At 42.5% G+C, this 26,850-nt stretch overlaps 1 protein-coding gene across 9 annotated transcripts in view; it reads right to left on the bottom strand.

Annotated features, from left to right (window-relative positions):
* caskin1 (CASK interacting protein 1) overlaps nt 1–26,850 on the bottom strand; it is a 157,326-nt gene that overhangs the window by 37,474 nt on the left and 93,002 nt on the right. For all 9 annotated transcript variants that reach the window (XM_033644418.2, XM_033644419.2, XM_033644421.2 and 6 more), the window contains exons 3-10: nt 13,977–14,074; nt 13,387–13,532; nt 10,730–10,825; nt 10,493–10,623; nt 6,330–6,438; nt 5,589–5,697; nt 4,712–4,806; nt 1,661–1,778 (exon numbers count right to left, since the gene is read on the bottom strand). In XM_033644418.2, the coding sequence (XP_033500309.1) occupies nt 1,661–1,778; nt 4,712–4,806; nt 5,589–5,697; nt 6,330–6,438; nt 10,493–10,623; nt 10,730–10,825; nt 13,387–13,532; nt 13,977–14,074 (902 nt within the window). The remainder of the gene's footprint in view (nt 1–1,660; nt 1,779–4,711; nt 4,807–5,588; nt 5,698–6,329; nt 6,439–10,492; nt 10,624–10,729; nt 10,826–13,386; nt 13,533–13,976; nt 14,075–26,850) is intronic.

Raw genomic sequence — 26,850 nt, 5'->3', positions numbered from 1 at the left:
TATCTCACTTTTTTTTTGCTACAACACGGTCTGAGTGTCAAATATCGCCACGGATGGGTTTACATTGGGGCACTGGTTCCCAACTGGTGGATCGCGGTCCAAAAATTTGTAAAAAAAAACAAACACACACTTTATTTTGAATCACAGTGAATTTTTGGCACAGAGCTTTTATTTTGAAGTGCTGTTTCCTGCTGTAGAGTGAGTGACAGCTACTTAACAGAGACAACAAACAAGCTTGACAACATGGCCAAACGCAAGTATGACGCCAAATGTCTTAAACTGTGTGGACCTTGAACTGATGACTAAGGAGAAATTTACACCGCAAGTGATGCGTTCACGTAGCGCTCGCAAAGCAGTCCACAAGCGTAGCGGCAGCACACGTGTATTCACACCAAAACTGAACCAATAAGTCGCGCAGCAGCCGCTGCTGTCCCGTCAAAACACAAACCACACCCGAACAGTTGGTGGCGATAGTGCACCGTGTTTGCAAAGCTTCAATAAATCCCAAATAAGAAGCGAGTTGTGACCCAAAGCCCAGGGTGGACAGGTTCGCACGCCAGTGATTATTCCAACGCTTGGTGATTTAATATTTAGCACTACAAATGGGTAAGTACATGAAACACGTGCCTGTCAGGTCTCGCTTGGTCAAGGGGGAGATGTCTACGGTGGCCAAGAGAGGTCACAACACATGCAAACTCTCATTTTTTGTTGAATACCGCGACCACTTGCTCGTGAATCACGCAAAAAATCTCTTCTATTTTCAAGCTTGCCCGCGAAAGCAGCGCGACTCGAGCAGCCCATAGAACGGATGTGGTGTGAATGCTCTACCCTGTTAACATGCTCGCCTAAATGAAAACGCAAGTAAACAGCGACCGTTCGCGAGCGCTACGCGAACGCATTGCTTGCGGTGTAAATGAGGCCTAAGGAGAAATTTGGACACTGAGGCCAGACCAGATGGGAACCACTGGATTAGGGTGCCTTCAGCGTCAGTATCACATGCCGAGGGACGAGACAAAGCATCGGTATTTGACAACCTGGAATGAGAACAGGCTCCTGGCTGCTGGCAGTGTAGCGCCACATTTACTGTGCAGACATGAGAGTGGTGTCAATCTTCTCATCATGAACAAAACAAATAACCCAAAATGTGGGACTACTCTCATTCAGCAGGTGATGGTAAGTGTCAGCAAGGACAGACGTACGGATGGTTTTGGTGTCTGTATTCTCATCACTTAACGGGTACTTTGATCATCAGGCTGAACTCCTAAAGACTTTGTGTTTTCATTCATGTCGTTAAAAATTCTGATAGAAGTAAAGCATAAATCTCGGATTACATCTTCAGCAATGCAGGGACGACAGCAGGGACTGTGCTGCTGGCCGACTCACAAACTCTCCCAGTGTGTGAGATGAAAGAGATGACACTCTCTGATATGATTCATACTCTGACTTGGGAAAAGTTAACCAATGGGATGTAAGGTTAAGTGCCTTCCTCCAGGGTTTATGGGAAAGGCTAGAACATCATTCATTCACTTAGCTTCTTCTTCTCTGTCTATCTTTGTCTTCTTCTTCTGTGTTTAATCCAATTATGTGTAAAATATTCCCCGACAGTCAGCTCGGTCAAACACACTCACATGCACACACAAAGGAGGGCAAACACACACACCTGTGCGCTTGCTGATGACCTCCACCATGGTGGAAGGGAAGTAGCCGACTCGGTCGTTTCCTGTCCGGTTGTCATGGATACAGCCTTTCCAGCGTCCATCTGGGTGCTGCTCCAGAACCTGTCAGGTGGGCATGTTAACGACGACAACATTAAGTTTTTATTTTACATCTCAAACTGGCTTTAATAACATTATTTAAATCTGTTTTTAGAAAAGTTACTGAAAAACCTCAAGAGAAACCATCAAAGAACAAAAATACAAAACTGCATTCAGAGCCGTCTTCAACTCTCCATGTCAGACGGCAGAGGAGCCAAACTGTTCATTCATGCCCTGAGGGAGGAGGCATACAGTAGGCTCTGCTCCGCTTCCTTATTACAGTAATAAGAACCCACAGGCTGCGAACATGCTCATAAATATTCATGAGTGGTGGGCGGATGGTGATGCAGCAAATGAATACATTTTTCTGTAAAACATATTCGTAGTAAATGAGGGAACCTGAAACTGCTCATTTTACATATTCATCAGTAATCTCACCAAAATACTCGCTAATAACACAACACCCAAACAGGATGGTTGTCATGGCGACATTAAGGAAACCAACCAGCTTTTATGTGATTAATTTATCCAAACACTTTGAGACTGCAGCCACCTGGATTATCATGTGATGATCAGGTACAGATACTGAAAACACTTCTGTACTTAGCTCCCCCCAGAGACTGAGAATATTTAAGGAAAGGAGCTGTGCTTTATACTTTCAATATCAATTAGTGAGCAGATTATTTTCTCAGTTATCTGTGTAATGATTTGTACGGAAGCATATTGCATTCACTTGACAAATAAAAAAAAATCTGTTTTATTGAGTAATTTTTTTTTCTGTTTTTCGTGGTATTTCTTTCTTTTTTTTCGGGGTAATTTTTTCTGTTTTTCTGAGTATTTTTTTCCGAGTTAAGAGAGCAATAGAACAACAGACGCTTTCATTCCTTTCTTGAGAGCTGGATATAATGGAAGCAAACATGACCCGCTTGTTTAGTTTAATCCAGTTTTACTTTGTTTTGGGTTTGAGACACTGGGAGACACTCTTGTCTTTAAGTCATATAGATGGTGTTATCTAGGGCTGTACCCAAATATTCGGATATTCGAATATTCATTTCTATGGGTAGGTATTCGTTCTGAAAATTTGGTATTCAATATTTATTTTTTTTACATATTTTTCGGGTGCTAAATGTAGTCTTTTTGTTGTTGGTAAATGTAGGTTATCAATAAAAATCAAAACTTTTAAATTGCATTGTTAAAAATGTGAAAATATAGTATCGCCTACCAACTGAGCTTGTGCGTACGGCACGCTTGAGCGCATCCGTCTGAGGCTGTGGATCAATGCCACGTTTTACCACTTTATCACTATTCCCTCTAAATTGAAGCTGTTTTTTCGTTATCTTTTGAATTTAATATGAATTATGGAACCATTTTTGTCAATGTTTGTTTCCCCCGTTTTGTACAATAAATTATTGTTTAAAGTTTCAACAAGTTTCTTTTGGAGTGCGGGACACAAGTGTGTTTTGAAAACGACCGCGGACTGTCACCTGCTCAACGCATCAGTACCTTCGGATGCCATGACAGTAATAGCCAATAATGTCAAAATATCATTTACAGACCGATTTAACAGACGATCACTGCTGCCCTACCCGCAGGTCCATTTGCAGGTCCCGCGGGTTACGGGTTGACCCGCACATCACTACTCAGCTCAGTCTATAAGGCTGTACACAACAGTAAGGCTATAGACATTATATTCTATTCAGTCCGGCAGAACCAGCAGCGCATCGGCTCTACAGTGCACGGCACTGCTGATTAACCATTTTATTGCAGCACAGAGTGTCTGCCAGCAACCAATCACTTGCAGAGGCTTCCTACAACTTGTTTCAATGGTTCTGATTTAATCAGAAGACAAATTAAACAGGATGACTAGCCAATGTGAAAATCAAAAGAAAGCATAGAATAATGTACTGAAGGAGACTGTTGTGCCATCACATTTTTTTGTGGTTTGAGAGCAAAGATCCGTCGCTGCTGTGCAAAACTCCGGTGGCAAGCTCCATGGATACAAGATGATGCATCTGAAATGCATTCAGGCTGGCTACGTGGTGACTCACGTAAGGTGCCTGCGTAAAGTTGACAAGCTAATGATAACAGCATCTATATGACTTAAAGACAAGAGTATCTCCCAGTGTCTCAAACCCAAAACTAAGTAAAACTGGATTGGAAACTGGAAGAAAGGAATGAAAGCGTCTGTTGTTCTATTGCTTTTAACTCGGAAGAAAATACTCGTAAATTGTAAATTACCCCGAAAACAAAACAAAAAAATACCACAAAAAACAGAAACAAAATTATACCAAAAAATAGAAAAAAAATAAAAATACTCTGAAAAACAGAAAAAATTACTCAATAAAACAGATCATTTTTATTTGTCAAGTGAATGCAATACGCTTCCGTAGATTTGACCTATAAAATGCCAGAAAAAAATATAGAATGTCCATCACACATATTTGGGTTTTGGACCTGCAGTCAAGAACCCAAACATGTTCAATCTGCTATCAAAAAGGACGACAACAACACAGCAAACACTCACATTTATTAAGCTCGAACCAATAATAGATTTTGCATAAAAAATGACTTAAACAAATACGCAGTCATTTGAATTTTTCATGATCAATCAAAGTCTCAGGGCTGCTGTGAATTTACACCTACTTGGGGCAACAAAAAAGGTTTGTCTTGGGTGCGTTAGTGCAACAGACAAACAAGAAAGGACCTGCACATCAATGTTAGTGGGCTAGAAAGCCACAAAAAGGTCCACAGGCTGAGATCAGTGCAAAAGAGTGAAATTATTAAACACAAAAATGCTGCTCAAAGTGCAAGAAAATGAGTAACTTCCATGTTATTTTTTGCACTTTCAGCAAAAAACCCCACTACTATTAAAACACTATTACTATCTCTCCCTTTTATTTTTTTATTTTTATTATTGCATGTGTGTGTGTGTGTGTGTGTGTGTGTGTGTGTGTTACCGTAATGACGTCCCCTGCTTTAATGTTGAGGCTGGTCAGGTCGTAGTTGTTGCAGTAATCCTTCAGAGCCCGAACCTGAAGGGCCGCTGAAGCATCTGAGAGACAGACAGAGGGACAGGAAGTCATACTGTACATTACAGTGAGTTTATATTATTATATAATTTATCATGTCGACACCACGTGCATTAAAATAGTTCCTGTTGCCGGAGGTTACCTTCGTTAGCTTGCTAAAGTTTTCCATCACAACAAATGTAACGTTCCTACAACAGGACAGTAGCTTGCAGTGTGCGTACAAACAGTGTACGTTGTGTTTACAACAGGAACTAATCATTCCTGCATAATAAAACGTTAAAGGTATACTATGTAACCACCGATAGATCCATTCATCCATCCATACATCCATACATCCATCCATTTATATATCCATCCATACATCCATCCATTTATATATCCATCCATACATCCATCCTTCCACCATTTATCCATCCGTTGATCCATTAACCCATTGATTCATCCATTTGCCCATAGATCCATCCCACCCATCCATGGATCCATCCATTCATCCATCCTTCCATCATTCATCTATCCACTGATCCATTAATCCACCTTTCTATCCATCCATCCATTCATAGATCCGTTCATCGTCTATCCATCTATCATCCATCAACACATGCATCCACTCATCAATCCATCAGTCATCCATAGAGGCATCTATCCATCCATCCATAGATCCATCCATCCATTCAATATCCATCCATCTATCCATCCATCCACAGATCCATCCATTCATCATCCATCTAGACACAGATACATCCAAAAATTGATCCATCCATCCATCCATCCATCCATCCTCCTTCCTTCCTTCCTTCCTTCCTACCCCTCAGCAGCTGTTTGATCTCTCGGCTGGCCTGTGTTGCAGTGAACTGGTAGACGATGTCCAGAGCCGTCTGGCTGTAGGTGTTCCTCACTGTGGCGTTGATCCCACTCTGCAGCAGAGAGAAGAAGATGGAGACACTGTGCTGAGTCTTTAATCACAAAAACAGCCCAGATGGTTCATTCATTATTGCCAACTTTAAACTGAAGTTTGTAACAAAACAAACTTTCTTTATTACGTACCTGGTTATACAAGAAAAATCAAAACACATATCCAGTTACTCAACACTCATGAGTGTGTTTCTCCCTGTATTGTCATATTTTCCCACCATGACGTCGGCGGAATATAACCCATGCTTCATTGTGACCACAGTTCAAAGACGTAACCATAGTTACATCATGCTGGAACGTCATTAACACATATTGCCTCTGTTGAGTTCATGAACCGCTGAGACATTTTCATGTCAGCAGCACAAATGGATCATCTGTATCTTCTCTTTCTCACACTGCTGATAGGCACCAAATTTTCATAACTGAGCCTCAATTTTATCACCCAAGGTTTTATAGTTAACGAGAACTAAGACTAAAACTAGCCCTGAGAGAATAATTTCATCAAATGAAATAAGAAATAAAAATGACAAAAACTAAAACACAGCTGACTGCAGAATCAGCTTCTCCTTCATTTCCTCCCTCTATCAGATCACTACTGAAGGATCGAGTCTGTTCTCAGTGAAGTTCCACTAACCTCCAGCAGGAGTCTCACTGCCTCGGTCTTCCCACACAGGGCAGCTTCATGCAGGGCCGTGCCTGCTTTGGTCTGTCTGTTGATGTCGATACCTGCCTGGATCAACAGTCTGACAGCGGCAGCAGAGGGCAGAAGAAAGGGAAAGTGATTCAGGAGAGGAAGTTGGAAATACAGTGAGAGATGACGGAGCAAGGACGGAGTGACTCAGAGGAAAGTAAGAGTGAAGGAGGAGAGAGTATGAAGAGGTGAGAGGAAGGAGAGAGGCGGAAACAAAAGATGGACCAATAAAAATCAATTAAAAGTCAATTACCAGTGAATAAAAGCATTTATATACATTCATAGGAAAGTGAACTGCTACAGAGATTTCTTTGCTACAGGTGTTTCACTGAAGACTGAGCTTTATTTTTACTTCCTTCATGTTATTTTCACAATCAATAATCTCCACCACCATCACAAACTTGTGGGAGAAAACACAAGCAGCTAATCCACTTCTTGTAGTCGTCATAGTCCCTGCATGCGTTACATTTTTGAGAAGGTGCAGGTCAGCTGTAGCCAAAAACACAGCTTTGGCAGCTACGTGCACAGACTCCATAGTTATAGTGTAACTGAGCGATGAAGGCTACAACTACAAGTCAAGCGTTAAGTGTGCCGTCTAGCCACACTCAATGAAAAAGGCAAATGGGGCATCAATCAGGGTGGGGACCAAGAACCCAATGACCCAGACAGTTGTCCCCTAAAAACAGCTGTGTAATAGTCCATCTAGTCTGTGGTTTGACCCAGGGGAAATTTCAATTTATCATTCAAGGTTTTTTGTTATCTCTAGGGACATCCAAATAAAATAAAAGTATACTTTTACTGCATATAAAATAGTGGATTAAGGTAAATTCATGGCTCAAAATCTGGGGCCAATTTGTCACAGCATCACACAAAGAAGTGCATATCTGCTTCTGAACATGATATTTTCATATAATTTATGTCAAAACATCAGTTTTCTAGGATGTTCTTTCTCATATAACCATCAGATATGACCTGTTCTGAATGTCTATGTGCAATTAGTGGGTACCCATACCCCCAAAATGACCTTTTTTGAATCCAAACATAGTCCGTGAAAATAGGTTAAAAAGCATATTTAGCACAAACAAATGTGTTTGTCCATGAAATCCATGATGCATGTCAGCACCTACACCGAGACCTTGAATGAGACCAAGCCTGAAACAGGCCTTGGCTGTGGGCCTACATATAATCCTCACTCCAAGTCCTCATCCAAATGTTGGGCTGGAATATTTGTGCAAACACCTCTGCATTCTTAACAGGTTATAGGGAGCGATCAAGTCCTTGACAACATTTTATATTCTGTTTAGACTCTGTTTATCTGTAATTTGCAGATCAGTATCATTGCCCTCTCCACTGCAGCAGCAGTTTCTTGGTAATCTGCAGGGCATGACGCCTCTCCAGGATTCTGCTCCAGGTGTGGGAGAGCATGTACGCCCCCTCGTCCCTGTTCATTGTCCCTGGGCCCTGCTCCCTGATCCAGCGCCGGTATTTGTTGTCGGAGGACAATTACTCTCCCACACCTGGAGCAGCATCTTGGAGAGGCGGCGGACGGATAGCAGGTGGCGTGACGCCTCCCTAATATCGGCTGATTGACAGATCGGCTGATAAAGACGCATCACAACCACCACCAAGTGACACTTCTGAGGAAGGCGGAAGTTTGTCACGGTATGTAACATCCTAACATGTCTGAGATTAAAGAACACTAAAGTCATTATAATGTTAAATAGTAGTTACTGGATGTGACTCCAGTTCTATGAGCACATGTGCCTGTCACTTGTACTCTCCTATGGTCATTGGCAGTCATTTGCAAACGATCTATTCTGTTCATGAGGACGTGTTGCACTGGCCAGTTAAACAGAGCTTTACAAACTGCCAAAAATAGGAACCATCCCAGAAACAGTCAACAATCAGTCAGACTATTATTATTGTTTTATTGCTGTTCATAATTCTTGATAGACATTGCTGTGACTTATTTGTTTTTATGGACTTTTTTCATTACTTAATTGTGATTTTTGTCATTTATTTGTATCTGTCTTGCCCATTGAATGTGAACTCAGGGAATTGCTGTAAAGAGCTTAATGCTCAGTCAGGTTTCTCTGAATAAACAATGGTTTGATTGATTGATATAAGAAGTTCCTAAAATTAGATGCAGTATTCACAGGAAACAACCTGCCCAAATTCATCCTAATCTCTCGTTTTACAAAAACTTTCTGCAGTTCACTACTTGGTTATTGAATATAATCCGAAATATGCATAAAATATGTCACTCAGTCAGTTTACTGGAGGGGTCCCTGAGGAGTCCCAGCTTTAAAGGACAGGGTCACAGGAAAGGACACAGGGTTGAAAGATAAACTGGAGAAAAGCTGCCAAACACACATTATATTTCCCTCTAACTTCTCCTGACTTAGTGTTTGTGTTTGTGTGTGTTTATGTGAGTGTGTGTCTTCCACAGACTGCTGGCCATGCCTAATGATGACCGTCATTTATCGGTGTCACTTGTAGAGAGGCGCTCTGCTCTATCAGCTATGACAGGCTTTATTCTCCTCTCTTTCTCTTATCTTCCCTCAACTGCAGCCTTCTCTCATCTCTCACTGTCTCTCTCCTTCCCCTGTCCTCTCCGTCTGTGTCTGCAAACCGCTGCACACACACACACACACACACAGGTATATACAGTCCAGAGTTACTTAAAAGTGCTTGAGAGCGATGGGAGGAAAAATAGACTTTGTGGCGTGTGTTTATTTGCCGTCGCCGCAGTTCTGCAGGGATCTCTCATCTCAGAGCTTCGAGCTGAACGCTGACATCACCACGGCAACAAAAGTCACTCTGCCATGATGCTCTTTTGTGAAAATATAAACAAAAATTAGACGTGCGTCCCCGTCGAGATGAGATTATAACCACTTGACATTTAGCAAGACTGAGTGCCACGCAGATCTGTGATTGTCTGTGTGTCTGAAAACCTATTTAGGAGAATCTGACTGATGAATCATCTCCGTCTCTCTACGGCAACACACTTCTTCCATTATTCCTTCACTTAATCGGATCAGGTTGTTCCCCTGTTGTGTTATTTATCTGTTTTCTCAGAGAGCTCAGGAGGACATTTAAACTCTGTGATTCATTAGAGGTGGTGTGTGTGAGACGAACCTCTAGGATGGATGTGTGTTTGTGTGTGTACTTGTACATGATACATAGTGAGGACCAAACAATTTAACAACAGAGTGAGGACATGGTTGAAAAGTGAGGACATTTTGGCTGGTTCTCACTTCTTGATAGGCTTGTTTGAGGGTTCAGACTTGGTTTCAGGGTTCAGGTTACAGTTAGGTGTAGGTTAGGGTAAGGGTTGGGGTTAGGCATTTAGTTGTGATGGGTTAGGGTTAGGGACTGTTCTTTACTTATCAGAGGAGGGGGGCGGCTGGGGTGTGACCCTTCCTGAAGCTACAAATATTTTTCCTTGCGACTCCCTGGGTGACTGGGGGAAAAATAACCCTCCCTCTGCCATAAATGAGTTATTAGATTTATAAACTTTACCCTCTGATATTTGAAAGTTAGAAGCTGAAAACGAATTTTGCGGTTGACAAAAAGCCTCAGATTTTTGCTCTTGTTGTTCATGCTGGTTGAGGGTCTTTTTTGTCCAAAATTTTAAAGGAGACAAGGAATAAAGTGATTTTTATAAAATATCATTAATTTAAGATCAGATTTGGTTTGGGGTTTTTTTTCTGACAGAAGCCTTAAAAAATTGTATTAAAATTTTTACAGAAAAAAATGCATGGGTTTGGAAGGCATGTTTTCTTTAAAAGTCACTGAAATTTACCTCAAAATAACATCGCCAAAATTTGAAAAATCACCCAAATTTGACATGTTTTCTTTAACAAAATTTATCTCCAAAAATTATCACATAATTTGGAAAATCACCAAAATTTGAAAGGCATCTTTTCTTTAAAAAATCAGTGGTAACAAAAATCGTAATACAGCCATTTATATTTGTATGCTGCTCCCCTAAGCCAAAATAAAAACCCCCACCCCCCATAAATATTGAGCAGTCCCTTAGAGTAAGGGGCTAGGGGATGCATTACGTCAGTCAGGGTCCTGACAAGGATAGAAGGATAGTGTACCTGATGATGTCTATGTGTCCATTCTTGGCGGCCAGGTGGAGAGGAGACGTCCCGTTGGGGTCGGTGGTGTCTCCTTTTTTGGGCTCCAGCAAAGCAGCACACATGTTACTGGACAGCAACAACTGGACCACCTACACACACACACACACACACACACACACACACACACTCGATCATTTCTGTAAATCGTCTTCAGGTGCTGATGTTTTTGAATTGCGACTAAAATCAGCTTCTTACCCCGACTCTGCCGAACTCACAGGCCAGGTCCAGAGGTGTTTTCCCTGCGTTATCCACGATACACGGGTTGGACTGGTGCTGCAGCAGCATCTCCGACTGGAGACAGTAAACACACAACGACACATGAGAAAAGAAGGATGGATATTAACCCTTTAAAGGTTCTGTGTGTAACATTTAAGGGGATTTAGTGACATCTAGTGGTGAGGACTGCAGATTGCAACCAGCTAAAACTTCTCCCGGTTAGAATTCCTTTAGTGTTAATTGTTCAGGAGATTTTTACTGGGAGCTGAATTATCCACAGAGGTTTCTTCCTCTTCCACACAATCGGACCAGGTGATTAAAACCACTAATAAAAACAATAAAGCAGCTTCATGTCATAAATCAGTGTTTGGCACGTTTGAGACAGGCACCTTAGCTAACTGTGTGTTTGCTGAACAGAATCACAGTATAGTAATGATTAAGAGAGGGATAGCAAACTGTTACGACCGCAATTGTGTAAAATGTTTTACTTAAACAATTTCTTCTCTTCCACTGAGTGCAGTATGGTGACTGTTACATTCAGTAGATCTGCATAGTGCCCATTTTTTCAAAGGCTTTAAGAAAAACCGGTTAAGAAAGAAAACGTAACAGAAAATTCCATCTCAGAGGTTTTTCCAGTCTGGGATGAAACACTGCAGTGCTGCTGCAGGCTCGCCAAAGCATCAACAATGAAATATAGCAGACTCACCACAGCAGCTAACATACCCTGGAGGAGAGCGACGCTCGGCATTCACAGGCTCCAACACTGAAGACCAACTGCTTCTATTTGATTAAATAACCATGATTTATACAGGCTACCATCCTGGGGCTGAAGCTCTAATCCACAGCTGCTCCCAGTGTGCACAGCCAAATAAATAAAAAATTAGAAAGACTGAAACAGTCCACAGATTAAAAAATGAATCATTTAACATCCAGCGAGGCGCACACGGGACTTGAGAGACACTTGCTGTAACAACAAGTACGGCGAGACGGTGTTTTTATCAGAGACGAGGGAATCTAATTTAGCGTGTTCTTCTAATTTGTTCCATTTTTAAGGTGCATTAGAAAGCACAATGAACTAATTCCTCTGCTGGGAATTTATCCCTCTAAGTCCTTTACCACTTTAACCAAGCTTTTCCTTTCACTCGATGTCACAGTGCTCCTCTTGTACAGGGAGGGATTCTCTTTAACTCAGCTACGGACAAACACTCAGCTCTTTGCAATATACACTCACTGGCTACTTTATTAGGTACACTTGTTCAATTGTTCAAATAGCTAATCAGCCAATCATGTGGCAGCAACACATTTAGTCAAGTAGACATGGTGAAGACGAGCTGCTGAAGTTCAAACTGAGCATCAGAATGATGAAGAAAAGTGATTGAAGTGACTTTGAACGTGGCATGGTTGTTGGTGCCAGACGGGCTGGTCTGAGTGTTTACTGGGATTTTCAGCACAGCCATCTCTAGGGTTTACACAGGATGGTCCCAAAAAATATCCAGTGAGCCAAAATGCCTTGTTGATGCCAGAGGTCAGAGGAGAATGGCCAGACTGGTTCAAGATGATAGAAAGGCAACAGGAAGTCAAATAAGCACTGGTTCCAACCAAGGTGTGCAGAAGAGCATCTCTGAAGCAACAACACCTTGTCCAACCTTGAAGCAGATGGGCTACAGCAGCAGAAGACCACACCAGGTGCCACTCCTGTCAGCTAACAACAGGAAACTGAGGCTACAATTCACACGGGTTTTCTCACCAAAACTGGACAATAGAAGATTGGAAAAACTCGTGATTGAAGACGGAGGGCAGAGTGGATTACCAGGGAGCAGACGAAGCAGGTGAGTCAGAGATGAGAAGGGTCGATACCAAGGAAATAGTCCGGAAACAAACACTGGAACGTCTAACATGAGGCAAAGAACAATCGGGCGAGGAGTGTGTGTGAAGCGTGTGTCTTTATAGTGACGGGTGAGCGGCGTTTGCCTGATGAGGTGGGCGTGATGGACCGGCAGGATTGGAAAACGAGTGGACAGGAGATAGGCTGGCAGGTAGGTGTGGTGACAAGGCAGGGTGGATGGAAAATTACCGAATGGGCTGAGGAGATGGCAGGTATGGAGGACGAAAAGTGCCCAATTCAGCATGTTTAGTAACTTGACAAGGGCCAGGTATCAAAGCACTAACTTTCCGATCAGTAGATGACCGCTCTGCCTCCTGAGCTACAGCCGGAAACCAAAACCGTAAAGTTGGGGGCCAGAAAACAAAAACGATGATCTGAAAGAGGCTCAAGGAGTTCTACAAACTGTGAGGACTGGCAGAGTTGGTGATAACTCTACGTCATAGAGTCATACAGTGATTTTATTCATTGTTATTGTAATGAATTTGATTAAAGCAGCTTTAAAGGCTCCAACAATCAGTGATAACAATAAATGATTTCAGCCTCTGCAGCAGCTGATTCTGTTATTTCAGAAATAAGGGACACTGAATTAAATTATGAATCATGATAGATGACTTCATCATCTGAATCACGTCAAATTAGTACACAAGGAAATCAGTTGACGATCAGCTGATCCGTGGCACAGACAGCCTCATGTTTCCTGCCGCGAGCCTCCGCTGCGAGCTCCGTGACCGGTAGAAGTGATGTCACTCACCACGTCGTAGTGGCCGTGCTGCGCCGCCAGGTGGAGAGGAATCTGTCCTTCATCTGACTGGCCGTTGACAGACGAACCAGATTTCAGCAGCATCTTCATGGGCTCCGCCTTCCCTTGCCAGGCTGCGTAGTGCAGAGGCCGCATACCTGCACACACACACAAGAACACACACACAGTGTGAACACACAGGCCATATATCTGTCACAAAGTGAGACAAGTGTTGTTATTGATCCCAGCTTTATCTGTACCAAAACCTCACTCTTCCCTCTGATGTGTCATACACATGTTTTCTATATTTGTGTGCAGGTGTGTGTGTGCACACCCGATAATTATGCACATTAACACACCATAAATTACCTTTAATTAGGGAACCTACAGGTGCACAGAGTGTAAAATGACTGTACTGTGAATATTATAATGTTTTACATGACCATGTCACAGGTATGAGAGTGTCACCATTTATTATGTGGTCAATTTAACATCATTGTAGTCATGATGGTATTTTAAAACTCTTGCAGTTTTTAAACAAAAAGCCTATAAAATATATTAACACACATAAAGATAGACATAGATATATATGTTCCCTTCACCTTTGTGGTCTCTGATGTCGACAGCAGCCTGTGACTCCAGCAGCAGAGTGATGAGCTCCAGGTTCCCGTTGAGCGCCGCATGATGCAGCGGAGAAAACCTACAACACACACACACAGATTATGGTTACATTTGTGGATTACACTTACGCAGGTAGGGCTGCCCCCTGATAGTCGACCAAATGTTAGTCGGCCAGACTTCATCTGTCGCTTAATCGCAGGAAAAACAAAACAAACAAAAAAAAATGCTAAACTCTAAACGGAGCTGCGTCTTGTCAAAATAAATCCAAACCTACATGACTGGACCATGTGTGAATTTAATTTGAAAGGACAGACACAGGAAGTGTCCTCGTCAGGTTAATTTCCAGGGCTGGTACCTGCGGTTATTCCACAGGCTAGTTAATAACATGTCGGGCAGGAAATCCAAAGTGTGGGATCATTTTGAGAAGGTGAAGGACGAACCCAAGGTGATATATAAACTCATCTTCATTGGTCGACTACAAACATGACGTATCATGTGAAACATGGAAGTAGCTACATGCCCATTAGCCCACAGCGTCATTAACAGGCGGCTCGCTCAGTGTGTGACGTGCACTTGGAGATAAAATATAGGCCTATATTAATGAAGGTTCATTAGTACGGTTTGTATTTCTCTGTAATGTAGCACAGTGTTAACAATGTTACTGATACTATTCTTTCTCACACCTTCAACTCAAACCACCAAAATATATCATTTAATCATTACATTCATATCAGAAACATGCAGGAGACTAGTCCACTGATGGCCCTAAATGGCCAGTCTGCGTTTGAGGGGCGGGACTTAGTGAAGGGTCAGTTCACTTTTGGTTTGCTCCCAGGTGAAAGTCTGGACTGTGTTTGACCCACCCACCTCACCTCCCACCCATCCTATGCAGACTTTCTTGCTCTTGCTCAGCAGTTGCTCAGATACTGCGTGTGAGTATCTGACGTCAAGGGTCATGAACCAAGTGTCGGTATTTGACGAGTTGGGAGTGAGAACGAGCTGACTCTACATTTGTGTTCTGGCTCATTACATCATCCTTTATTTTAAAGTTTTCTGAATGACAGACACCCTCCAGATTTGCTGTTCTGACAGTGTTTGGACCACACACACACACACACACACACACACACACACACAGGTCAGTGATAATGGCAAAGCTTAGCATGACAAATAGCTTTAATAGCAGAGGATTAGGACCTCAGGGGGAGATTAATATATATGCAGAGGTTTAATATTATGTAAAGGATACTGTGTGTGTGTGTGTGTGTGTGTGTGTGTGTCCACAGGGTGTATGCTGAGTCGATGGGACTGACATGTCAGCCTTGATGGATAAACACGTGAAAGGGTAAAAGGAGGTGAAAGCATCCCATAACCTGAGGACACAGACATGGAAACACACACATTAAATCCGCTCTGTGTCCTCACACACACCTTCTATCTGACTCACATCAACATTGACATGTGTCTCCTTCCTCCTCGCTACAACTCCTCTTCTTCTCTCTGGATATTTGCTGTCAAACGCAGTCGCAGACAGTTTTATAAGGAGGTGATGAAATAAACTTGTGCAAACTTGTGACGCTGAATTTTGTGGTGAGGACACAGGAAATGTTTTCTTCTGATGACTCCTCCATGAAGGTCATATTTGTCCAGGTGTGTCTGCACAGTAGAACAGTGCACCACCACTTCAGAGTCGGATAAATCTTCCTGCAGGTCTTTTGCAGTCAAACAGCGGTTTTGATTTGCCTTTCTAACAATCCTACGAGCAGCTCTCTCTGAAAGCTTTAATCTTGACCTCCACAGTTCCTGTTAACTGCCATTTCTTACTGACATGACAAACTTTGCTATCTTCTTATAGTCTTCATCACCATCACCTGTCCTTTCCTAACGATGACTGCGAACAAGCTCATTAAGGTCTGAGACCCTGGGAAAAGTTGTCTGAGAGCTCAGATGTCTTGGGGTGCCCAAACTTTTGCACAGTGCTGCTTTAATTTTTATCACTCTAAACTTGTACAAAACAAAAAAATTACAGTAATCTTGCTTAAAATGTTGAAATGTTTAATCTTTAACTTGATGCCTTTTGCAGATCAGTTTGTCTTCTACTCACTTAACTATTCACAGTAAAATGAGTTGTGACCAGGTGTGCCCAAACTTTTGCATCCCACTGTATACTTTGCCATACGAACAGCTGAATCTGACGCTCAGCTGTAAAAAAAATATGGCCGTGTTTGCACTACAATATCATCAGCACAACATCTTTCACTACTTCTCCGCAACTACAGAGACAATTCTCCTATTCGGATGTGAATGCTGGACCCTGAAGCCCACCCTGCAGAAGTCCCTGGATGGTTGCTACACCAGAATGCTGCATGCAGTGCTGAACACTAACCAGGGCGAACACATCACCATCAAGAAGTTCTATGGAGAGCAGCCTGGGGTGAGCAGGAAAACAGCATCAAGGAGACTGAGACTGGCCGCTCACTGCCACAGACACTGGAAGCTCCCAGTTGGTGTTGTGTGGACCCAAAACATTGACATTGTTCACAAGGACATCCCACGTCAACATGTGTGGACGTCCTAAAGAGAGATGCAGGAGCAGAAAGCAGTGGCGAGCCAGCCAGATGCACGGAGGATTGATGCAAGTCATGCGCACTTCATGGTGCTAACAGCGGCTGCCAAACATTTTGTGAATTTGCCCCTAAGTTTTCTGTAACCATGGAGACGGTGCCAGCTTTGCCACTGGCAAGTGGTGTGTGTGAGTGTCAGCTTGTGAGCGACTGAGTCTCTGAGTGTGAATTATTTTGCGAGCAAGCTCTGGCTACTGGAGGACAATTCTGAATATAGGAGTCTCACTGGCTCTGAGTGTGTCTGTGAGTGTGGAGCAGCATACTGAAGAGCGCTGCACTCCCACAGTGACCTGCTCTACTTTATTCACTACAGACCATCCATCGCTCCTTCCCTCCTCTCCTCCTGCTCTCTGCTTGCACTTCGTCTTCTGTTCCCCTTGTCTTCTCTTGCTTCAGAATCATTACTGCAATGTGCGCATGCGCAACAGTCTCATCTCAGTAAGGCAAGTGAACTCAAACACATAATGCCACAACTTTTTTTGGTGCTTGATACAAACGGAAAACTCACCCGGTTCTCATTTTCAATGACTAATGGTACCAGCAAAGCCTTCCCCTTTAAGACAGGTCACATGTGTACGTGATGTAGTCTATTGACGTTTGTTTTTTGTACACAAGTATCGTAGCCGGGCAGTGAAATGCAGACTCTTAGGTAGTCACAGCAGTCGGCAAAAAAGTGTGTCGATAAGCTCAGGTTCCAGTTTACACAATGTACAGAGGGCTATGTTTTATGTTTACTGCACAGAAGAAATTGAGCATCTGTTTGATGCAACATTTTCAAGATGTTTAGCGACCATTCTTTGCCTCAGATTTGCCAGACTGTAAAATCGAGTTACCTGCGATGAGCCAGGCTAAAGCTAACTGAATTACCTTCAAGAGGTCGACCAGAGGTCTCCCAGTTTAGAGCCACAAGGGTGGAAAGTAGACTTGCACAAATTAATCAGCAGTGCTCAGAATCGGGCCGGTTTTCACATGATCGGCCATGACCTGCGACCGGCCGGTCAGTCTAAAATATGCCGATTTAAAACGCTGGTCAAATTCCCGGCGTGCCACATGATTGACATGGTGTAACATCAACAGCACACACATTCAGATTCAGAATACTTTATTAATCCCCGGGGGGAAATTGTTTTTGTTCCAATGCTCCGTGCAAAGTAGAAATAGAAATACAGCATGAATGGAAACAAGAGATAAAGATGAAGATATAAATAAAATACTAAAATAGACAATGAAATAAATAAAATAACATATTAAAGTAGACATTAAATTAAAAAAATACAATAAAATATTAAAGTAGACAATAAAATAAAAATAAATAATAAAATAGTAAAGTAGACAATCTGAAATATATACAATGAAATGGTTGTAGCGTTATAAATGAAATGAGAATGAGTAGTTATATTGTTTGTTTTGTTTTATAAATAGCCAGATGAGTCTGATCATCAGAGGGAGGAGTTGTACAGTTTAATGGCCACAGGTAAGAATGACTTCCTGCATTTTTTTCAAACCACCACAGCGCACAAGATATTGCAATATTTTCTATCTTTGCTTTATTAGAACATTTTAACTGCCTTCCGTGCACATGTGCAACTCATGGCTTGGGCAATGTGAGGAAGTGAAACATGGGCGGTTAACTGTCCGTGTTAAACTGAACTGCAGAGCTCTCACTGCTGCACTGTGCCGCTTGAAACTGACGAGGGGCGTGTCCACGTGCCGAAGATGCGCATGTCCTGAAGGTCCTGAAGACCTGTGTGAATTTTCCACAGGAGATATTTTTACCTTTTTGTCTATTCAAGAAATTACCCACAAACGCTATACACCACAAATTATTATTTTATTTATCTATGTTTTTATTTATGTATGCCTTTTTTACTTATTTATTTTAATACTGTACCTGAAGTTATATTTGAGCAAAAAGGAAAATATTTCTTAACCTGTGTCACTGTTTGTTTGTTTGTTTTAGATGATTATTGAAAAGCTGGCTGTATCTTGGTTAAAATGTTCTGATAGAAAATATTGCAATATCTTGTGCGCTGTGGTGATTTGAAAAAAATGAAATCGGAATCGGCTGTCCAAACACTCTGCAAATCGGAAATCAGTATCGGCCCAAAAAATTGTAATCGGTGCAAGTCTAGTGGAAAGGTAATACTAACACTGATGTTAACCTACAAGAGAAGTCTTTCCATCTCACCACCTGTTGAGGTAAAACTATTCTGATCGTTGGGGCGACAACTTACAACCTCTGGTAAACCCCACTTGGTCTGGGTGGGTCATTGTTTTTATGAGGTTGTCAAAGTTTTGTGAGCAATTTGCCATCACAGCACACAGAGATAGGGCGATAACTCCCATATTATTGTGGGTCTTTTCCTTTTTTCTTTTAGAATTAGTGCAATCGTCTTCCTTAATGTCTGAGTCAAAAGTTTTAAGCAGTTCAGGGGAGAGTTGCTCAGCACACGTTTTATAAAGCTGACATAGTATTCTGTCTACATTAGGAGCTTTGCGGCCAGATAATGACTTGATCATGTGCAGCAATTCCTCAGCTGTTATCGGCCGGTCCAGCCATTGCATGACTTCATTAGATAGTTTTAACAAATTCAGGTGCTCAAAAGAAAAGCTTTGGTTTTATTATTGTCTGGCTGACCATCTGCAGGGTGTAGTTCTTCATAGTATTCTTTAGAGGGTTAGATTAACCTCCTCGTGGGTGGTGGCGAGTTTGCCTGTTTTATCTTTAACTCCTGCAAATGATGAGAAGCTTCTCGGGCCTTTAACTGACAAGCCAAGAGTTTCCCGGCCTTTTCTCCCAATTCATACCATTTTTGTTTAGGCCTAAAAAGAGAGTCCTCTGCTTTCTTAGAGAATATTATATCACGTTCATATTAAGCTTTAACTAGGTCTGAGCTTTGAGGGGTTCTTGAGATATTGAGTTCACAAGGATGGGGCGGACAGACAACCCGAAAACATAATGCCACAGCAAGGAGGCATAAAAAACAAAAGTGTCTGGATTGTGATCAAAGCTTAAAATAAAACATAAAGTAAAGATGTCTGCATCTTCAGCAGCCCTAAATCTGACTGCAGCACTTTGAACCATCTGATCATAACAAACACTGAACACACAGACGACTGCGCATGTGTCATCACCCACTTCTGCATCTCAGCGATGAAGGCGTCTTCTTCCCCTCGCCTTCCCCTCCAGGGTTAAACAGGGATAGCATTACACAATGCAGCACTGAGCTGAGTGTGTGTGTGTGTGTGTGTGTGTGTGCAGGCCTTCAGAGTGTGTCAGCGGGGTGCATGTATGGGGGAGGGGGAGGGGGAGGGAAGCCCTCGCTTTTGCCAAGTAGTAAAACCTGCTATGCAATATTTATACCCCTCCTCTTCTCCTCTCCTACATCCGCCTCCTCTCCCTCTCTCTGTCCGTCGTCCCACAGATCTCTCTCTTCTCCTCCCTCGTCAGCCTTCAAATGCTTCCCTCCACAGCTTCATCCCCTTTTAATCCTCCTGTACTTCCTCTCCAGTCTCTTCCATTATGCCTCCTCCCATCTCCTCTCCTCCTGTTTACTCTACATCCTTCACTCTGCTGCTTCCAGTACCTGAGACTAATCCCAACCTTCATCTTCACCCTCTTCTCTCCTGAGTTTCCCTCTCATGTATGTATGTTCATGTATGAAGGTTTACCCCAAATACACATTTCTTGGCGGGGGGGGGGGGTTCATCTTGAGCCCCTTTTACACATGCACCTCAACCCAGAACCCATCATTACCTGGAGGAGCTGTATGTGAGAATGCAAATAACCAAATCAGTTGGACCGGACTTTAAACAGATTTTATCCTGCCAGCTCCCCAGTGCAGAGTCTGTGTAATGTCCGATTGAGCCCATGTGTGAATGGATTGTCCGGAGAATTCACAGCAAGCAGGTGGACGTGTTGATGATGTGTCTCTCATGGCACTGGAGAGAAACTGGAAGTATACAAACATCAGAGGGTGAAGAAAAAGGGTCATTTACGCAAAGACGCCTACTAATTTCTAAGAGAAGAGATGATGAGTTTTGGGAACTTCTGTTGGTGCCAAAAAAGTCAGACAAATTCAAGGAACCACAACCAAAGTTCATGACTAAATTACGATCAGCTTCATAAACAAAACACTTCGATTTTTCAGTCAGACAATCTCCTGATGTGTGAACAAAAATCTCCAGACATTAGAGCTGATTGTCCAGATCGAGATCATGTGAGAAAACGACTTTGCAGTGCAGTAAATCATGTCACAATCCATCATGCCATCTTTGGTTTCTTGGTTCTTAAGGTTATGGAAAGAAATCAGTCTCAACACCAGAGACAGCTGATGTGTGGTCTGTGATGCTCAAAACAAGATTACAAATGCATGATGATAATTTGTGAGAAGGTTGTAGCATTCACAAAAACATTTTCTAATTCCTAACTCTAAGTAACTGAAGGCTAAAATAACTCCACCTCAAAGATGTCTGATCATGTAACCTTAGCATTAATTAGCTGCAGCTGATCTAATCTGTCGGAGCTGATGTCTGTCACTGTGGTGAGAGTCAGCTAAAACTGAGAAGCCTAATTCCAATACAATGTTTTCCATTGTTCTTTGCTAATAACAAAAGAGTGAGGACAGATGAGGTTTTGACAAAATATTTGTTGTTGCAGAACTCAACAAATGCCGTGTGGTATTCTGCAGAGCATTCAGAACCTTACATCTCTAGCTGTTCAACATTTTTGTTTTCTAGCAGAGTTAATTCCACTATCATATCTGCATGCTAAATATGATGCTACCGCAGCAGCTGGCTAGTTTGGCATAGCATAAAGACTGACAATGGGGAAGCAGCTAGACAGGCACTTAGGTGAGACGGCCCCCAAGCTGGAGATCAATGTTCTAGACCTGTTGCTGCGTTTCCAGCGGCTTCATTGCCACCAAAAGCTGGTGGTTTTTTGCATTTGCATTTTTTCTGATCTCATAAAATCCTGTGGTTGGTTTGTTTTCTTTCACACCACAAACAAACTGCACCGGAGTCTGTTTGGAAGTGGACCGAGACCCACCTTTTCGAGGTGTCTCTGGTTGTTTGGTCCACACAGAGGTTCGATTGACAGCTTTCACACCAGCCCAGATGAACCGTACCAACTGCTCAAACCGACCTGAATTGGTTAGGTGTGAAAGCACCCTAAAAGACAAGATACTAGCTGTGTGTCTATCCAACTGTAAGCATGATGCAAAGCAATCACAAGCTAAGGTAGTCTCGTGTGACCAGCCTCCCTTACTTCAGAATGGGAGTCTGGGGACATTCGTCTTTCCTTTTGTAATAGAAATGGGCCAGGATATCCAGACCTGCGCAAGGAATTTTAGACAGAGTCTCTGTAAATCCTTAATTTCTCCAATCTTGTGGACGTTGCAGCTCTGCAATAGCTGAATCAAATGAAATCATAGCCATTCTAATCTCTTCTTGCGATGCACTGAACACTTCCTTTTCTGTTGTACTATGGACAACAATCTGGGGAACTTCCGGTGTAGGCAGGTGTAAGGCAAAGCTAATCAGCCGTTGGTCGAGGAAGCACGGAAGTACACGGATTTGGATCCAATCACATCACTGCCGCTGGGAGCCAGCGCTAGTTCTATTTCAACTTACCTATGGGAATGTCCACAGACGACAGAGTCAGCCAGCGTGCTGATGTCATCGGTGTCTGTGTAAGAGACTAAAGGCTCATTTATGCTCCCTTTACGTACGAAAATGTATACGTCTGTTTCAAACGATGTTACCGTCACTGCCCACATACTTCCATGCACCCTTTACGTTGGCATGGATGTTAACCAATATATCCACCAGGGGGCAGCCCAGCGTCAAAAGTGTATGACAACAACAAACTCAAAAACAAACATGGCGACTGTGGAGGAGATATTGATAAGTTGTATAATTGCCTAGAGTTGGTTGGTGTTCTCACGGCAGCATTTACAAGAGGACCAGATCAAATGCCTTGTGTGAGAAAGCTGCTCTTGATTGGTCAGAATTTCCATGTGGGAAAAATCCAGGAAGTAAAGCAAACGTTGAAGAAGAGTACACTTGCAAGATAAATGTGACACTTTCTAATGTCACAATGGAGGGACAACTACGCAGGTTGATTTTAGCGCTGCTCATCGTGGACTATATTGCTGTCATTGTTCATTTTAGTCAAACCATACAGTTTGAAAACGAGGCGCGGCTCCAACTAGAAAACAATGTGTCATGTGAGTGCAGTTGCTTCACATCCAGGTCGGAACACCTTCTCACCACAAACCAACCGCACCAGAGTTCCTTTGGAACCGGACTGAGACCACCTCTTCAAGAAGGTCTGGGTCTGGTTGTTTTGGTGCACACCTGAGTGTGACTGCTGTGTTCACACCTGCCCAAACGAACCTCACTGAGGGGGGAACCAACCTGAGTTCGAGTGAACCAAACCAAACGGGTTAGGCGTGAAAGCACCATAAAGGAAGGAGCATTGCTGTGGAGTTTTGAGGTCAGTGTAAGCCACTGTAAACCCCACTAACCACAACATCACTGCTCCACTGCCTCTCAGCCCACATCGTCTGTATCATCATTTCAGAAACCAAAAACTCTGTTTCATATCTCGCTTTTCCAATTCCTCTCACCAGCTGCCTCTGTTTATTTATCTCCCATCTCTCTATCACCATCCTCTCAAAGTCCTCTGCTCCTCTCAAAGTATATACTGTACCTCCGCCTGGCTTGATCCATTTTTAGCACCGACACACAATTGTTTCATGCTGTTCTGTTGCTGCACGATCACCCTTTACCAAGCTCTACACGGGTCCTCTTCACCTGTCACACACACACACACACACACACACACACATATATATATACGCCCTTACACACACAGTTTGACCCATTTTCAGTAATGAGGGATTTTTATTCCTCCTATGCTTCCCCCAAACACCCCGCTCCGACAATCACACACTGGGCAGGAAGGAAAGAAGACAACATCCATTAGTCTTCTCTCCCATCTGCACCTGTGCGCTTACAGTACGTGTCCTCATCCTCCTGGCTCATATCTCATGTTGTGTCTCTGTTCTTTGCTAATCAGCGTCTGTCACTCTGCATGTGCGTGTGCAGGTTTTATTTGGCCATGAAACACACACACGATAATTCCACAGATTCCACATCATCTAAGAAAGAGTTTTTTCTTTGTGTTCGGAGACGTCATCTCGGCTGTTCCCTCTCAAACATGACATCAGCGCAGAGATGCCCCGCAGGTGTGTTAATGCCGTCAAGTGTTCATTCAGCCTTCGTCTAACAAGGTGACAATCTATTTTAATAAAGGCATCTTTCACGTCTCAGACCTCATGGCCACACCGCCAGGAAACTATTTTGTAAGTGTGAAGATGACTCAGCTGTTAAAAGGCATCTCATAAACATGATTACCTTCAAGGCAGAAATCACTGAGCACAGAAGTGTCTTTTATTCAAGAATGCTTCCGTGTTTTCATGTCTCATAATTTCCTGTTTAGCTCCTAAAGGCAAAGAGTCACTGAGCGCAGGAACCAACCAACAACTTTAATTATACAATGCTGATGACACTCTGCTGTTCCTACTATGCGTTTAGTGCATTTTGAAGGAAACCGTGGTGTGTTAGATTGGGAGGACCAAGAAGAATCCTGATTATTCTGTAGTAGGGATGCAAATAGTTAACTGGTTAACCACCAAGAATATATTTGACCGGTTGTGCATGTCAGTCTACAGGTTCATTTTGTCCCTGAGTTTTCTGCACCACCCGGGTCTGGTGGGAGTTGATGGGCACCCTCTGCAGGTGAAAGGCAAACAGCTTATTTTGAATTGCAAAACCCATTTAGCATTTTTAACTCTGGTAAGACTGTTAGCTCTGTTAGCACCATTAGCAGTGTCAGCACAACTAGTGGTGCTTATATAACAGACAAAGGTTTTGCAGCTCATGAAGCCTTTTATTCACCAGGGCCACCTCAGGCAGGACTGGAGGGTGGCCATCATGTTTCCACAGTAACGTTGCCCCACCACAGTGGGTCAGGATGCCATTAGCAGTGGCAACGGTTAGTGGCTAACTGTTGACCCTGCTAGTACAGCCCAATCAGGATTTTTCAACAAATTTAAAGCTAATCACACCTTATGTGGTATTCATACTTCTGCGTTGAATCGATGCTGTAAATACAGCATAGGTTCTGCATCCACACAGAGCCATGACGTGCACCTCGCCAGAACCATTTCCCTCAGTGGAAACAAAGCTTTGATTTACTTTAATTTCACAGATAAGAAACAATAAATTGTGAAGACAATAAAGCCTCCACAAAAATAGCATTTTAAGTCTTGTGTGTGATTTATCCTGGCTTCATATGAGCAGAGGAAATCTCTGCTAGCTGCTAGGCTAATTCATACAATGTAAAATGCCATAGGCTTGTGCTAATAACGTTAGCATTTTGTATTTGTTTGGAAAATGTGTTTAGTATAGGACAGTTGTTTTGTCAGTGAACCTTGTGAGTTGTAATGGAGCCAAATTATGTGCCGTTACCTTTGTTAAATGTTGCTGTTGTCCCTGGCTTCATATGAGCAGAGGAAATCTCTGCTAGCTGCTAGGCTAATATATACAATGTAAAATGCCATAGGCTTGTGCTAATAATGTTAGCATGTTGTATTTGTGGGGAAAATGTGTCCAGATAAAGACAAGTGTTTGTCTGTGAATGCTGTGAGTTATAGTGAAGCTGATTTGTGTACTTGTGTTTGAAACTGTCTCTATTAAGCCATGTTTAATGTGTGTTTAATGTGTGTTTAATGCTCACAATGGTGTAGGCTACAGCGTAGCTTCAGACCACAGCTTAAGACAGCAAAAACAAAACTGGTGGTTTTTCAGTGAGTCATTGCTGCATTTCCAGATTTTACCATCAAAATCAGGTATTTCAAGCTAAAACAACACATTAACCACAATGTTGTTTGAACATAATATATAATAATGCACAAACGTTTGCATGAATGTACAATACCATTCTTTTTTTTTTTTACAGTTAGGTTGGATGGTCAATTTGAAAACTGATCGACAGTCAGGTAAAAGTCATTTGAAAATCTGCAGGAAAGTCTGGTCGTGGTTGAAGCCGTGCCAGCAGTGCAAGGAGCAAAAATTAGTATCTTCGGAAATCGCTGATCATATTAAATAAAAATGACCTCTGTTTGAAGTTACAGTCGGGTCTGATGTTGGTGTCCGTAATGTCGATAATTATCAAATGCCATGAGGAACTGAGTTATGGGACATGAAGGTGTAGGTGACCGATGTGGTGGTTATTGGAGAAGAAAATTTGCAGATGTGTTTTTTTATTATCATTATTATTATTATTTGTCAAGGTTTCCTTAAGGTGACAGACAATGTGACCTTACGGAGTCCATGTAACATTTGTTATTCAGAAATTGAGTGCCGTGTGTTCTTCTTTGTGGCTGCATTGTATTGCCCCTGTGTTTGGCTTTCAGTGAGATCCACCCCAAATTTTTAGGTGCATGTGAATCCTAAATTTGCACTGCTTCCTTACTGTACCATATACTGTATATGCTGTTTATCCCTGCTGTGCTGGTATGAAGCATTCTCCTTATTCTTTTTTTCCTCATCTTGCACATTTCCCGGCTCTCTCTGTCTTATAAACCTCTCCGCCTGCACAAACACACTCACACACAGTGCATATATAATTGCAGTGGAGCTCTCTTGTAATGTACTCTAAGGTCTCAGTGGGGATCTCCCTGTCAGGGTTTATAAAGAGGGATCTTTATCCTCGGCACACTCTAAGTGCTTTGTTGTTGTCACATCTTCAGTCTCTCGTGTGACACACACTTCTGTACGTCCAAACATGTAGCCTATATGTGACGAGCTCTCTATTTCTGTTCATTTCTCTCCTACATTTCACCGTCTCCGCTCTGCTGCTGCTCTCTAATTATCTTAATAACATAAAAACGCTGACCACAGTTTGTTGGATTCCTGCTGTTTTTAACGACGTGCTAACTCCAGCTGATTGACACCACTTAGGAAATGATGTTTTCTGCACACACACACACAGCAGACCAGGAAAGTCTGTGGTGAAAGATCCAAATTAAGAGTTTTTTCTTTTTCATAGTGAGTTCATTACGAATCTCCGAGCGACTGCCAAGAAGAGTAAATGAATCTAAAATGAATACGCTTGTGCAGACTCATTAGCCATGTGTGCTCATTATGAAACAAAACCGAA

The sequence above is a fragment of the Epinephelus lanceolatus genome, chromosome 18 (genome assembly GCF_041903045.1).
Source record: "Epinephelus lanceolatus isolate andai-2023 chromosome 18, ASM4190304v1, whole genome shotgun sequence".
NCBI classification, from domain to species: Eukaryota; Metazoa; Chordata; class Actinopteri; order Perciformes; family Serranidae; genus Epinephelus; species Epinephelus lanceolatus.
The sequence above is the reverse complement of the archived record's forward strand: the minus strand, read 5'-3'. Positions and strand labels throughout refer to the sequence as shown.